The sequence below is a fragment of the Salvelinus fontinalis genome, chromosome 29 (assembly GCF_029448725.1).
Source record: "Salvelinus fontinalis isolate EN_2023a chromosome 29, ASM2944872v1, whole genome shotgun sequence".
NCBI classification, from domain to species: Eukaryota; Metazoa; Chordata; class Actinopteri; order Salmoniformes; family Salmonidae; genus Salvelinus; species Salvelinus fontinalis.
The window spans coordinates 32,152,361-32,166,573 of record NC_074693.1 but is presented as its reverse complement, the minus strand read 5'-3'; the positions used below and the strand labels follow the sequence as shown (position 1 = coordinate 32,166,573).

The following is a 14,213-nucleotide window of genomic DNA, read 5'->3' as shown; positions in this document are numbered from 1 at the left end:
GCTAGAGAGTTCTGATTTTTTCAGACAAGACTAAACAGTGGTGACAATCACTAAACCACACTGACATATTTTCAGGATGGAGATGATGGGTAAGACCACATATCTGTCTCTCCTTTATATCCAGTCCCTGTCTACTCTCTCTCTCTGTGTGTCCTCTTCCTAGCTATTCACTCACAAAATGGCTTCCAAGGTACGCAGAGGATGAGTCCGAGCCTGACTGTTGTCAAAAGGGTGTGTCCTATGAATTTGCTAGCCTTTCTAATCTGTGGACATTTATTGTGGTAAACGGAGCAAAATAATGTGTTGCGGTTGATTTGTCAACCTAAGAGCATTCCATGCTACACTGATTTAGTCGGATTCAGACATGATCTTTCATGTGAGAGCCTAAGAGACATCTGCACCACAGACAGTCTATGCTGACTGCTGGGTAACTTGACAGGAGTGAACAGGATTACTCTCTGCACTCATGTTTCACAATGTCTCATGAGCTGTCAGGGGAGTTTGTGTATGTAGGTGGGATTATGTGCGCACACGGTTTGTGTACAGTGTTTTGTATCTCTAATATGTTGTCTCTGTGTCCCCAGTGTGTCCGATGGGCAGCAGCAGGCTCTTTGGTACCCTGGCCCAGCAGGACTACTACTCAGAGCACCAGGACTCGGACCAGGACCCAGAGGGCCTGGAGCAGGCCAACCCAGACCAGCTGTTCAGAGACTGTGTGGAAGCCCTCCAGAACCGGCCGGCCTGGCCACACAGGTACCTGGTCTACCTTGCAAACCCAACACACCAGCACCAATACAGGAACCATGAGCAGCAGAACACATCATCCATACAGGTCATGATGTGGAACATCCTAGCTCAAGGTACATAGACCTCTGATGGATGATAGAGTACTGCAGATTACAGACCACCAGAGCATCTGTATGTCTGAGTGTACAAAACATTAGGACCACCTTACTTATATTGAGTTGCACCCATTTTTGCCCTCAGAACAGCCTCAATTCATCAGGGCATGGACTCTACAAGGTGTCAAGTGTTCCACAGGGATGCTGGTCCATGTTGACTCCAATGCTTCCCGCAGTTCTGTCAAGTTGGCTGAATGTCCTTTGGGTAGGGGACCATTCTTGACACACACAGGAAACTGTTGAGCGTAAAAACGAAGAGTTGCAGTTCTTGACACACATACCGCTTGGCACCTATTACCATACCCCGTTCAAAGGTACTTAAATCTTTTGTCTTGCCCATTCACCCTCTAAATGGCACGCACACACAAGCATTTTACAAGTGACATCAATAAGTGATCGTAGCTTTCACCTGGATTCACCTGGTCCGTTTATGTCATGGAAAGAGCAGGTGTTCCTAATGTTTTGTACACTCGGTTGGTATCAAGACTGCAGAACATGGTACTGCTCAGCATTCACGATCAGAAATGGGGAGAAGTGTACAACAGTATACGGTTATGTCTACTCTGGTAATGTCAGCTAACTACATTTACACATTACAATTTAGTCTTTTAGCAGACATTCTTATCCAGAGTGACTTACAGTAGAGTTCATACATTTTCAGCATTTTTCGTACCGGACCCCTGTGGAAATCGAACCCACAAACCCTGGCGTTGCAAGCGCCGTGCTCTACAAGTGAGCCAAACTGGTCCCTGCTAACGGCTCTCTCTCCTCTCAGCTCTAGGGGGGGGGGGCGAAGATGGCTTTGCGCATTGTCCTCTGGAAGCTCTGATCTGGGCTGAGAGGAAGTACCTGGAGCAGATCCTCAGTTACCGCCCTGACATCCTGTGTCTTCAGGAAGTGGACCACTACTACGACACCTTCCAGCCCATCCTGGCCAGCCCGGGCTACCAAAGCTCCTTCCTGCCCAAGCCCTGGTCCCCCTGCCTGGATGTGGCCAGCAACAACGGCCCTGATGGCTGTGCTCTCTTCTACCGCCGCTCATGCTTCAGCCTTCTCCACACCTCCCACCTGCATCTCTCCTCCATGATGCTGCCTACCAATCAGATGGACGTCGTGCAAACGCTGTGTTGCCGGGTGACAGGCCAGAGGCTGTGCATGGCCGTGAGCCACCTGAAGGCGAGGAGCGGCTGGGAGAGGCTGAGGGTTGCCCGGGGGTGGCTGACTTGCTGCAGAGCCTGACGGCTATCACCTCGCAGCCGGCTGGCTCAGATCCCAGCGTCGTCTGGGTTAGGGGAAGGTTTGGCCAGCAGGGATGTCCTTGTCCCATCGCGCACTAGCGACTCCTGTGGCGGGCCGTGCGCAGTGCACGCTGACACGGTTGCCAGGTGTACGGTGATTCCCCCAACACATTGGTGCGGCTGGCTTCCGGGTTAAGTGGCATTGTGTAAAGAAGCAGTGCGGCTTGGTTGTGTTTTGAAGGATGCGCGGCTATCAACCTTCGCCTCTCCCGAGTCCGTACAGGAGTTGCAGCGAAGAGACAAGACTGTAACTACCAATTGAATAGCACGAAAAAAGGGTAAAGAAATATATAAAATAAAATATAAACTCACTCATGGAAGAAGAAACAGAATTGCAGGATAGTTTTAAAGCTGTAACATATCTCTGCCTCATAACAAAATGTGTAGAATTACAGTAAATTAGCTTAAACTGTAATTTAAGCTTTAAAACTGCCTCGTAGAATTTCAGGATACAGTGCCTTGCAAAGTATTCATCCCCCTTGGCATTTTTCTTATTTTGTTTTCTTCAACCTGTAATTTAAATGGATTTTTATTCGGATTTCATGTAATGGACATATGCAAATCAGTCCAAATTGGTGAAGTGAAATGAAAAAAACTAAGAACGGAAAAGTGGTGCGTGCATATGTATTCACCCCCTTTGCTTTGAAGCCCCTAAATAATATATTGTGCAACCAATTACCTTCAGAAGTCACATAATTAGTTATATTGCACACAAGTGGACTTTATTTAAGTGTCACATGATCTGTCACGTGTTCTCAGTATGTGTGTGTATATTAATATCACACACACACCTGTTCTGAAAGGCCCCAGAGTCTGCAACACCATTAAGCAAAGGGTACCACCAAGCAAGTGGCACCATGAAGACCAAGGAGCTCTCCAAACAGGTCAGGGACAAAGTTGTGGAGAAGTACAGATCAGGGTTGGGTTATAAAAAAATATCAGAAACTTTGAACATCCCACAGAGCACCATTAAATCCATTATTAAAAAATTGAAAGAACATGGCACCACAAGAAACCTGCCAAGAGGGCCACCCACCAAAACTCAAGGACCAGGCAAGGAGGGCATTAACCAGAGGCAACAAAGAGACCAAAGATAACCATGAAGGAGCAGCAAAGCTCCACAGCGGAGATTGGAGTATCTGTCCATAGGACCACTTTAAGCTGTACACTCCACAGAGCTGGTCTTTACGGAAGAGTGGCCAGAAAAAAGCCATTGCTTAAAGAAAATAATAAGCAAACATGTTTGGTGTTTGCCAAAAGGCATGTGGGAGACTCCCCAAACATATGGAAGAAGGTACTCTGGTCAGATGACAAAAATTTAGATTTTTGGCCATCAAGTAAACGCTATGTCTGGCACAAACCCAACACCTTTCATCACCATCCCAAAAGTGAAGCATGGTGGTGGCAGCATCATGCTTTGGGGATGTTTTTCCATTGGCAGGGACTGGGAAACTGGTCAGAATTGAAGGAATGATGGATGGCGCTAAATACAGGGAAATTCTTGAGGAAAACCTGTTTCAATCTTCCAGAGATTTGAGACTGGGACAGAGGTTCACCTTCCAGCAGGACAATGACCCTAAGCATACTGCTAAAGCAACACTAGTGGTTTAATATGAAACATTTAAATGTCTTGGAATGGCCTAGTCAAAACCCATACCTCAATCCAACTGAGAATATGTGGTGACTTAAAGATTGCTGTACACCAGCAGAACCTATCCAACTTGAAGGAGCTGGAGCAGTTTTGCCTTGAAGAATGGGCAAAAATCCCAGTGGCTAGATGTGCCAAGCTTATAGAGACATACCCTAAGAGACTTGCAGCTGTAATTGCTGCAAAAGGTGGCTCTACAAAGTATTGACTTTGGGGGGGTGAATAGTTATGCCTGCTCAAGTTCAGTTTTTTTTGTCTTATTTCTTGTTTCACAATAAAAACTATTTCGCATCTTGAAAGTGGTAGGCATGTTGTGTAAATCAAATGATACAAACACCCAAAAAATCTATTTTAATTCCAGGTTGTAAGGCAACAAAATAGGAAAATTGCCAAGGGGGTGAATACTTTCACAAGCCACTGTATTGATGTTCAAAACTGCAACAACAAATCTCTGCCCCATGACAATGTGTAGAATTATAGGAATTTAGCTTGCAAATGCCAAGAGTCGGGCCTTTAAAATGTTCCTTCCCAGAGCCCGAGACTTGGTTTGTCCGGCTATGTGCTGCCAAGATCATAGTAAAACTCCTTGTATGCTTTTTTTCTCTCTCACTCAAGTTGTGCTGTTTGGGGGGGAGCTGATGAATTTGCTATCAGGAAAGGGATCCCTGGACCATTAAGTTTGAGAACCCCTGGTATAGACAATAGTATTAGCAGCAGCATGGCATGTACTGCTATGGCAGCATATATTCAAAAGGGACATTTGCCACTGAGTGAAAGTGTGCACTTTTAAGGGGACATAAGTGTTTCCAATGACCGCATCGTGTGATTTTAACCAATTATGAGTAGGCATTGCCAACTAATTGTCATTTGATTTTTTTTACTACAAAACAATGTGCCATCTTCACATATGATGTTGGGGTGGTGCTGGAGATTAATATAACGCAGAAAAAGTTAGAATTTTCCATATTTATGTAAAACCAAATGTGAGCATTGCGAGACCTGGTTGGTTTAAGGAGGATACAGGTGTTTTGACCAGTGGACCGTTTTCACCTTTCAGCCCCCTTGTGTAGCAACCATTTAGATGCTTGTCAGGGTCCAGGCCTTGCAGCCGTACAGGAACCTCAGCTTCAAAAAATGTACAGTATACAAGACCAACTAAATCCAACTGAATATTTGTAAGTATTTGAAAGCGATTCAGTGCCAACAAGCATTGACTGAGACAAGATGTTTCTATTCATGTTAGTTTTTATAATACATTTCAGTTTAAATCTACATCAATACAGCGAGTACAAGAAAATAGCGTAAATGTGGGATATACTATCTAAACTCGTCTTTTCTTGACACAAACATCCTTTCGCTCCCAAACTTGAACAGTAAAAAAAGAAACACAAAAGAACATTGAGTGTTGAGGGACAGTGCTGTGGGGTACTACTACTGCCCGATAGCCATACAGACAGAATGGGAACCAACAAAGTCAGATGAAAAGCCAAAGCAAAGATTCCAACTATGATACAAAAGAACTGCAGTTGCATCGAACTTCGAATACATCATACGTAACCTGCTGCAGAGTATCAAAAAGGTTTTACACAAAGACCTTCCTTATATTATGTTTTTGATTTTAAAAAAGGATTTACAATCTAAGGCTTGCCTGTCGTTTGAGTTCCAACGAGCTTCTAAAGAGTATGTATACAAAGTCGCTTTTCCTCTCGTCTTCCTGGTTTTCTGATGTGGAGGGACGGAGGGCACTGCAGCTCCAGTTTGAAGACTAGCTTCCTGGTAACTAGGCGCTCCAACTGAGGTCCAGTTCAGAGCTCTCCTACTCTGTATGGTCCAACAGCTCCACTGCCCAGTGAGAAAAGGATGGGAAGTGAAGACTACTTCAAACAGTGTCAATATGGAGTCAGTAGCCCTCAGGCATCAAGTTCAAGATTCAGGGGCCACTGGGTTCTGTGCCGACTCCGAGGCAGAGGGGCCCTCCGGGCTGGACTGGGAGGGCTCCGTGCTCGCTGAAGGAGGGGATGGGGTGGACTCTGGGAGGGCTGTGGGGGGTGAGATGGCCTCTTTTACAGGGGGTGTAGTGGGGGTTGGTACAGGGGTGGTGATGGCAGTGGAGGGAGGGGGCTGTGGTATACCTACAGGGGAGGCCGCAGGTAGCTGCTGGTTGGGGGGCTGTGTCACAGGCTTTGCCAGTATGAGCGGAGGGGCTGGTTTCTGCATTATCTGGAGCGTGGCGGGTTTAGCCTGCACGAGCTGGGTGACTGGTTCGGCCTGCACGAGCTGGGTGACTGGTTCGGCCTGCACGAGCTGGGTGACTGGTTCGGCCTGCACGAGCTGGGTGACTGGTTTGGCCTGCACGAGCTGGGTGACTGGTTTGGCCTGCACGAGCTGGGTGACTGGTTTGGCCTGCACGAGCTGGGTGACTGGTTTGGCCTGCACGAGCTGGGTGACTGGTTTGGCCTGCACGAGCTGGGTGACTGGTTTGGCCTGTATGAGCTGGGTGACTGGTTTGGCCTGTATGAGCTGGGTGACTGGTTTGGCCTGTATGAGCTGGGTGACTGGTTTAGCCTGTATGAGCTGGGTGACTGGTTTGGCCTGTATGAGCTGAGCTAGCTGGCCTGAGAGCTGGGCTGAGAGGTTTCCCTGCGTTAGCTGAGCTAGCTGGGCCGCAGGGATGGTGATGATGGTGATCTTCTCTCCGCTCTTGGCCCCGGAGGGCATCATGGTGGGCAGGGTCTGGATCACCAGCTTGGGCCCGCTGGCATGGGCGTTGCCCAGGGTGATGGGAGCCTGGGTGGTGAAGACGGTGGAGGAGTTGAGGGTCATCTGACCCAGCGTCGTTGTCATGACCATGGGCATGGCCAAACGCATGGTCCTGTACATCAGACAGAAACAAAAAACGATTTATTAATGAACCTTCCAAATGAGTTCACTGTGCATTTGTATGAAGATGTACACAGAGAGAGCATGCATAATTATTTCATGATTAATCATGCTTCACCTGTTGCCGGACGCAGTGGGGACGACAGTGACGTAGCTCTGCTTTGTCTGGGTGGAGGTGGCAGGGTCAAGGGTCAGGGTCTGGACCGCCCGGTGGTGCTCAGAGGGTTCCCCCTCACACTCCTCGCCCTCTTCATCCCCGTCATCGTCGATCACCCTGATGTTCTTGGGCATGTCTTTAAACTGGTAAGCCAGTCTCTGACCCTCCACCTTCGCTAATATCCCCCGCTGGTAGTAATACCTAGACAGGGACAACCCTGCCAGTCAGACGACTGCACTTACACTCAGAATATGTGCGGAAATACAACCCAAGATGTTATTTAACACAAGTGTCACAGCCTAGCATGTATTTTGAAAAGGGGACTTTAAAAGGGTCAAATGCATGCATTTTAAACAGGCATCCTAGCCAAAATTTAGAATGTCATTAGTCATTCCTTAGCATAAAAGTAGTAAAGATATGTTGCGTCAACAACAGCCAGCCTTACTAACCATAGTGAGGAATTGCCTATCAAACAGAATGGTATCCCGTGGTTACCTGAGTGCCCGGCCCATGGTCTCGTAGTTCATGTCAGGTTTGTTCTTGTGTTTGCCCCACAGTTTGGAAACCGCCTTGGAGTCCACCAGTTTGAAGATGCCCTTGTCCCGCTGCATCCACTTGATGTACCTGGGACAGGTGTTCTTGTCCTGGAGGAGATCCAACAGGAACTCCCATAGGTAGGTGGTGCTCCCTGGAGGACAGCGGGAGAGAGAAGACCAACGTCATTTATAGAGGACCTCTCACACAGGCTGATTCCTGAATCAGCCTGTGTGAGTTGCTAGCTTGAGTGTGAGTTGCTAGCTTGAGTGTGAGTTGCTAGCTTGAGTGTGAGTTGCTAGCTTGAGTGTGAGTTGCTAGCTTGAGTGTGAGTTGCTAGCTTGAGTGTGAGTTGCTAGCTTGAGTGTGAGTTGCTAGCTTGAGTTGCTCTACGTAGAGAAGCATCCCTTCATGGGCTTGACAAACCCTAGCCCCTGCTGTGTGGGGTACCTTTTCCCTCTCTGGGTCTCTTCCTGATCCCCAGGTCAATGGTGCAGTTGGTGTCAGGCTGAAGCTGTTGTATCTTCGACCTCCTTCCCCCTGCAAGGAAACAAACAAAACAACTTAGTACACTTCCTATAGAGGACCGAGCATGCCCCCATTCTCATCGACGGGGCTGCAGTGAAGCAGGTTGAGAGCTTCAAGTTCCTTGGTGTCCACATCACCAACAAACGAACATGGTCCAAGCACACCAAGACAGTTGTGAAGAGGGCACGACAAAACCTATTCCCCCTCGGAGACTGAAAAGATTTGGCATGGGTCCTCAGATCCTCAAAAGGTTCTACAGCTGCACCATCGAGAGCATCCTGACTGGTTGCATCACTGCCTGGTATGGCAACTGCTCGGCCTCCGACCGCAAGGCACTACAGAAGGTAGTGCGAATGGCCCAGTACATCACTGGGGCCAAACTTCCTGCCATCCAGGACTTCTACACCAGGCGGTGTCAGAGGGCACTAAAAATTGTCAAGGACTCCAGCCACCCTAGTCATAGACTTATTATCTGCTAGCGCATGGCAAGCGGTACCAGAGCGCCATGTCTAGGTCCAGGTTCTAAACAGCTTCTACCCCCAAGCCATAAGACTCCTGAACATCTAGTCAAATGGCTACCCAGACTATTTACAATGCTGCTGCCCCCCCCCACACCCCCCACTCTCTGCTACTCTGTTGTCATCTCTGCATAGTCACTTTAATAACTCTACCTACATGTACATACTACCTCAACTAACCGGTGTCCCCGCTCATTGACTCTGTATCGGTAGCCCCCTGTATATATAGTCTCTCTATTGTTATTTTACAGCTGCTCTTTAATTACTTGTTACTTTTATCTCTTATCCATTATTTTTTTTAACTGCATTGTTGGTTAGGGGCTCGTAAGTAAGCATTTCACTAAGGTTGTACTCGCCACATTTGACTAATACAATTTGATTTATAATATACAACTGTTAATACTGGGTTGGACACGGTGATCAACACAGAGATAGATAGTACGAAAGCATTTGGTTGGTGTCGGAGGCAGACCTTTCTTCTTCTTGGCAGAGGGAGGCTCGTAGTCGGGGGGTATAGGGAAGCTGTCCTCCTCAATGGGCTCACACTCTGTAGACACCTCCACCACAGTCTCCATCATCACGTCCTCCACTGAGACACACACAGAGACAATAGTTTGCATTATTACAACCACAGAGCAGTGATTTAACTCAGACTGGCAAATGGTAATAAAACAAATTTATTGGTACAATGAACTGACAGGTTACACGGCAAGCAAAAAAAAAATGTATAAACAGTCGGCATCATGTCCTACCCACTTGTAATGCCTAGTCCCCAGCAAGGTCAGTGGGGGAGGCGTTGAGTGGTTACCTGTGTTGTTGCGGTCTCCATGGAAACTGCTAGGGGAGTCCATGTGAAGAAGGGCCTCGGCTGCTTCGAAGGTCTTATCAAAGCACATGGCGCCCCCATGTGATGACACCTCTACTACGACAACACAGGAGCGATGAGGGAAGAGGAGGAAGGAGAGAGAGAGGGTAGAGAAGTGAAAATCCATTCTACATTTCAAGTCAATGTAATGTTCATTCAACTAGTTTATTTCAATGATTATTTAACCATACCGCCCTATGGCTGGGGCCCTATAACCGCAGACACCACAAACAATCCCCCTTGGAAACAGTTAGCTGGACAAGACAGCTGTTGTCTTTCTGTAAAAAATGAGGGGTGAGGCGAAGTAAACCTGTACTTTTAAGAAAAGGGTAGTAAACTGTGTAGACTTTATTGCACTCATTCACTTTTTTCCCCTTTACGACCCTCCTCCCATTCCATGTTTGATCGTGCATAGCAACAACTGCCTACAGAAGTAGTTTCATCTTTAGGGTGGTCATTGGTCAACATCCAATAAAACTCTCCCCTCCCTCAAGCATCAATGGCTTCTGTCATTCTTCCAATAGGCTCAGCTTATACACCACCAGATGTCCTTTATTGAGATGGTCCTGGATGGAAACAACCCTGTCCCACTACTACTTTCAGTGACAATGTCAACTCTTAAGGAGCTAAGTTATGTCTAACACCCACGCTCCTCTTGCTTCCCTCTCTAAAGCGAAGATTAAGCAGCCAACCCTTGCACGTCTCTCTATCGACACAATCCAAACCCTCCATCTCACTGCTGAAATACGTCACTGTCCAACCCTGTACCCCCACCTCTTTCCCTGCAGCCCTCTCACCTGTCTCCACCACCTCTGTGACCACCTCCTGCTCATCTCCCACGTCCTGCATCAGGTAGGTCCCGTCATCGTAGACCAGCACCTGGGCAGCGTAGCACTGCTCCACCTGGGCACTGGGAACCTCCTCCACCACCACCGCAGGATACTCCTCCCCATCCTCCCCTATTACTGTCTCCACTATCTCCTGCACCACCTCCCCCTCCTCACTCTGGAGACAGGACAGAGACACATTGAGGGAGGCGCAAGCTGAAACGTCCATTGTGTGTATGTTTGAACATTGTTTAATTATTTACTCCACAAAACTGCAAGACAGAGATGTCATGGTCACCAGATAAACAAGTTGTTATTTATTGGTTTACTTCACAATATTGTTCATGTTGATGAGATCAGCCGTGGTCCTACTGCTTTACATTTAGAATAGGCTTCTGGGTTGCGCTGGTATAGCAAGTGAAATACCTTTTTGTATGGGGAAGGTTAGGGCCAGGCAGTGGTAGGTATATGTCGTATATTGACTTATTTTTTAGTGGGCAGTGCGTATACTCACGTCTTAATCCCCACGATGAGTATCAAAGTAGTGTAGTAGAGGTATACGCCGTATTAATTAATAAGGCTGATGGAACAGGTCAGAATGTTTAGCTTAAAATGTTGATCAACTATTAAATGTGCGCATGGCGGTAGGCCTACGCGCAAAAGTTCCAAAATGAAATTTGTGGGAAAACACTGTTCTAAAATGCTCACTGCACATGCAAGCGCTTTCATGAACAGAGATGTAAATATCATCTACAAACGTAGAAAGAGGGTAGACCTAAAGATGCAACAACTATCATGGATTGCTAATATGACTAGCATAAAGCCTTTGTCTGCTAAACAATGAAAGAAAGTTGATTTGAGAGCCAATAGAACAGGTGAGTGCACATGAGGAAGTCTTTATAAAATAATTGCCTCCACGTTTCTACGGTGAGATTTTGGCTATAGGTTAAACATGCCTAAGCAAGGTAAGACATGCCTCAGAATATGAAGTAAAACGCCCAGGTTTCAAACATTTCAGGAACAGGAAAAATATAGTAATGCTAATGATAGGCCTAACTTTCTTCTGGTAGATGGAAAGGCTTTCCCAAAAACCTTCTTCATTAAATGTTAACTAGCTACAAAGTAGCTAAATCCAGTGGCCATTTGTTTTGCAAACTCCATCTCATGTGCGCTACAGAAACACCACTAACCAAACAGTGCTAGGTTCCTGTGCAGTTTAATTTAAGGGTAACTAGACTCAAATCTATATTTCTTCAATTTTTCCCAGACCTCAAAGTAGTCTCCTGATGTGGTTTAAGCATTATTGTGGGCTTGGAACATACAATTTTGTTGTTTTTCTATTAGCACGAGAGAGAACCTGAATAAAAATTAAGAAAAGAACTTAGACCTGTGAATTTCTGATTCACTTTCAATTTCTGAACCTTATTTATCTGTTTTAATAGTAGGCCTATTAGCCTACTTGCACCGTACAGTTTGGGTTGGCCTGACTGTGAAAGACCAATTTGGGAGTTATCATTTTAGGTCATTCAGAGTGCCACTGTTTGTCATATACTTTTTCCAAATAGGCCACCTTTCCTTCACCTGACAGGCCGTTAGGGTAATATTGGGCAAAATTAGAGTACACCCACTTCTCCAAGCACTACTACACCACGGGCCTGGTGATACTATCTTACCTGCTCAGTCTCTTCCATGACAGTGACGTACTCCACCATATTCCCTCCACCATCTGCCACCACAACAGAGGTCATCACTCATTCCTACAGGAATAAAATCGTTTCAGTAAGGGAACCTGAGCCACCCTCTTCCCCATCACAGATTATGAATAGTTCTGTATCGGGCCCTAAAGTAAGTACTAGTATCTTCATCACTGTTAACTGAGAAACTAAACTAGTTTCTCAGTAACGTAAATGTATTCAACATAATAATAGTACGAAATTTACCATTTGAAAACCTTTTTCAGGAATAGTAGGGAGCAAACTGCACACTGTATAATCCAATGCTTGCTGGTTCGGACATCACGTTCACAAGCGTGCACCAATGTTTACATAATTTGAGCAGTTTCCGGCCTGTACTGTAACAAACGTTAGCTCTAGTTACTTAGCCAGTAACGTTAGTTAACTGTACATTGACTGGTATATAACGTTAGGCGTGTGTTCTACGTTGTGTGTGTTATAGAGATGAAATAGAAGCAAGTGAAATAACGTTAGCTAGCTTGTTAGCGGCCAACAGACTAAAATAGAGAACGTTAGCTAGATGGTTTGTTAGCTAGCAACGCTAAAGTTGGCTATCATATGGCCATCCTTGCCCAATAAATACCACATATCCAATAATGGTATTGTGTAAAATCTCGCAAAAATAACGTTCCTTACCTTCGTATGTTGCTTTTCCTGCGGTGGATAGCTTCACGCTAGGCCTAACGTTAGCTGTGTAAACTAACTGCTAGCTATCCAAGTTGACCAGACCGACGTCGACGTGCTCCTCAATTGAAATACTCTCAACTGTTTGCAAGCTAACTGTAGCAAAAATTAGATTTTTACGGACAAACAATACTAAAATGCTGTATATTGCATTTGTTTACGTTAGTTCTGTTTTACAGGATGTTTCGCTCACTGCTTTCCTGCGCGCCGTCTCTTCGCGGAGGGAGTCAGGTCAACCTCCTGGAGCCCCATAGCGAATGACACATTGGCAATGATGACGTCAGAGCACCGCGCAACGAGCTCCTGGCTTGTGGCCCCAGTCGTTACAAAAACTCACTGTTCGATAAAGCCCTTTCAGAAAACTTCTGTAAATAGAAATGGCTACATGAATTCATCCATTGTGATTACTGGACGACTGCCGGTGTATGTCATAACTAACTACATGAGCGTCAGTCTGAATATTGTGTTGTAGTCCTATGGTTGTGAATTTATATTCTCATCCCCCAATTGAGCCCGGGACAAGGTTAGTGGGTTTACTATGACAAAAGTAGTGCACACAGGACATAATTAGTGCCATGTTGGGTTTTCAATAGCAGACATGGTAGAGGCATTTCAAAGTTGAGACACACAAAAAGTAAAGCAACAGACAACTGAAATATTCATTTTTGATTCCCTCTTTATTTCAGAAAAACAGCAATGTTTCACAGTCAGTTTCTGGCCCATGCTAGGCCATTGCACAGCGGCAAGCCATCCACTCACATGGCAGAACAAGCCACTATATACAGTACCGTCAAAAGTTTGGACACATACTCATTCCAGGGTTTTTCTTTATTTTGACTATTTCCTACATTGTAGAATAATAGTGAAGACATCAACTATGAAATAACACATATGGAATCATGTAGTAAACAAAGAAGTGTCAAACAAATACAAATATATTTTATATTTGAGATTCTTCAAAGTAGCCACCCGTTGCCTTGATGACAGCTCCGCACACACTTGGCATTTTCTCGATCAGCTTCATGAGGTAGTCACCTGGAGTGCTTTTCCAACAGTCTTGAACTAGTTCCCACATGTGCTGAGCAATTGTTGGCTGCTTTTCCTTCACTCTGCAGTCCAACTCCTCCCAAACCATCTCAATTGGGTTGAGTGATTGTGGAGGCCAGGTCATCTGATGAAGCACTCCATCACTCTCCTTCTTGGTCAAATATCCCTTACACAGCCTGGAGGTGTGTTTTGGGTCATTGTCCAGTTGAAAAACAAATGATAGTCCCACTCAGTGCAAACCAGATGGGATGGCGTATCACTGCAGAATGCTGTGGTAGCCATGCTGGTTAAGTGTGCCTTGAATTCTAAATAAATCACAGTGTCACCAGCAAAGCACCCCCACACTTCCTCCTCCATGCTTCACAGTGGGAACCACACATGCGGAGATCATTCGTTCACCTACTCTGCATCTCACAAAGACACGGCAGTAGGAACCAAAAATCGAACATTTGGACTCATCAGACCAAAGGACAGATTTCCACCGGTCTAATGAAGGCCTGATTCACGCAGTATCCTCTGAACAGTTGATGTTGAAATATGTCTGTTACTTGAACTCTATGAAGCAGAGCTGCCATTTCATTTTATTTGGACT

The 14,213-nt window shown here is 45.9% G+C and overlaps 1 protein-coding gene and 1 pseudogene across 2 annotated transcripts; one reads left to right on the top strand and one right to left on the bottom strand.

Annotated features, from left to right (window-relative positions):
* The first annotated feature begins 76 nt into the window (after nucleotides 1–76).
* Nucleotides 77–4,487, top strand: LOC129827284 (nocturnin-like; annotated as a pseudogene).
* A 588-nt stretch (nucleotides 4,488–5,075) lies between these two features.
* LOC129827848 (ETS-related transcription factor Elf-2-like) lies at nucleotides 5,076–12,843 on the bottom strand. Of its 2 annotated transcripts, none has more exons than XM_055889076.1 (9): nucleotides 12,527–12,843; nucleotides 11,831–11,914; nucleotides 10,128–10,335; nucleotides 9,274–9,387; nucleotides 8,938–9,054; nucleotides 7,870–7,959; nucleotides 7,381–7,573; nucleotides 6,847–7,086; nucleotides 5,076–6,720 (listed from the first exon to the last, which is right to left on the bottom strand). In XM_055889076.1, exons 2-9 carry the CDS (start codon nucleotides 11,903–11,905, stop codon nucleotides 5,772–5,774), a joined length of 1,986 nt encoding a protein of 661 aa, XP_055745051.1. In that variant the 5' UTR covers nucleotides 11,906–11,914; nucleotides 12,527–12,843; the 3' UTR covers nucleotides 5,076–5,771. The 2 variants fall into 2 exon arrangements, with proteins under 2 accessions (XP_055745051.1, XP_055745052.1); XM_055889077.1 differs by having other exon boundaries at nucleotides 9,274–9,384.
* Between the last annotated feature and the right edge of the window lie 1,370 nt (nucleotides 12,844–14,213).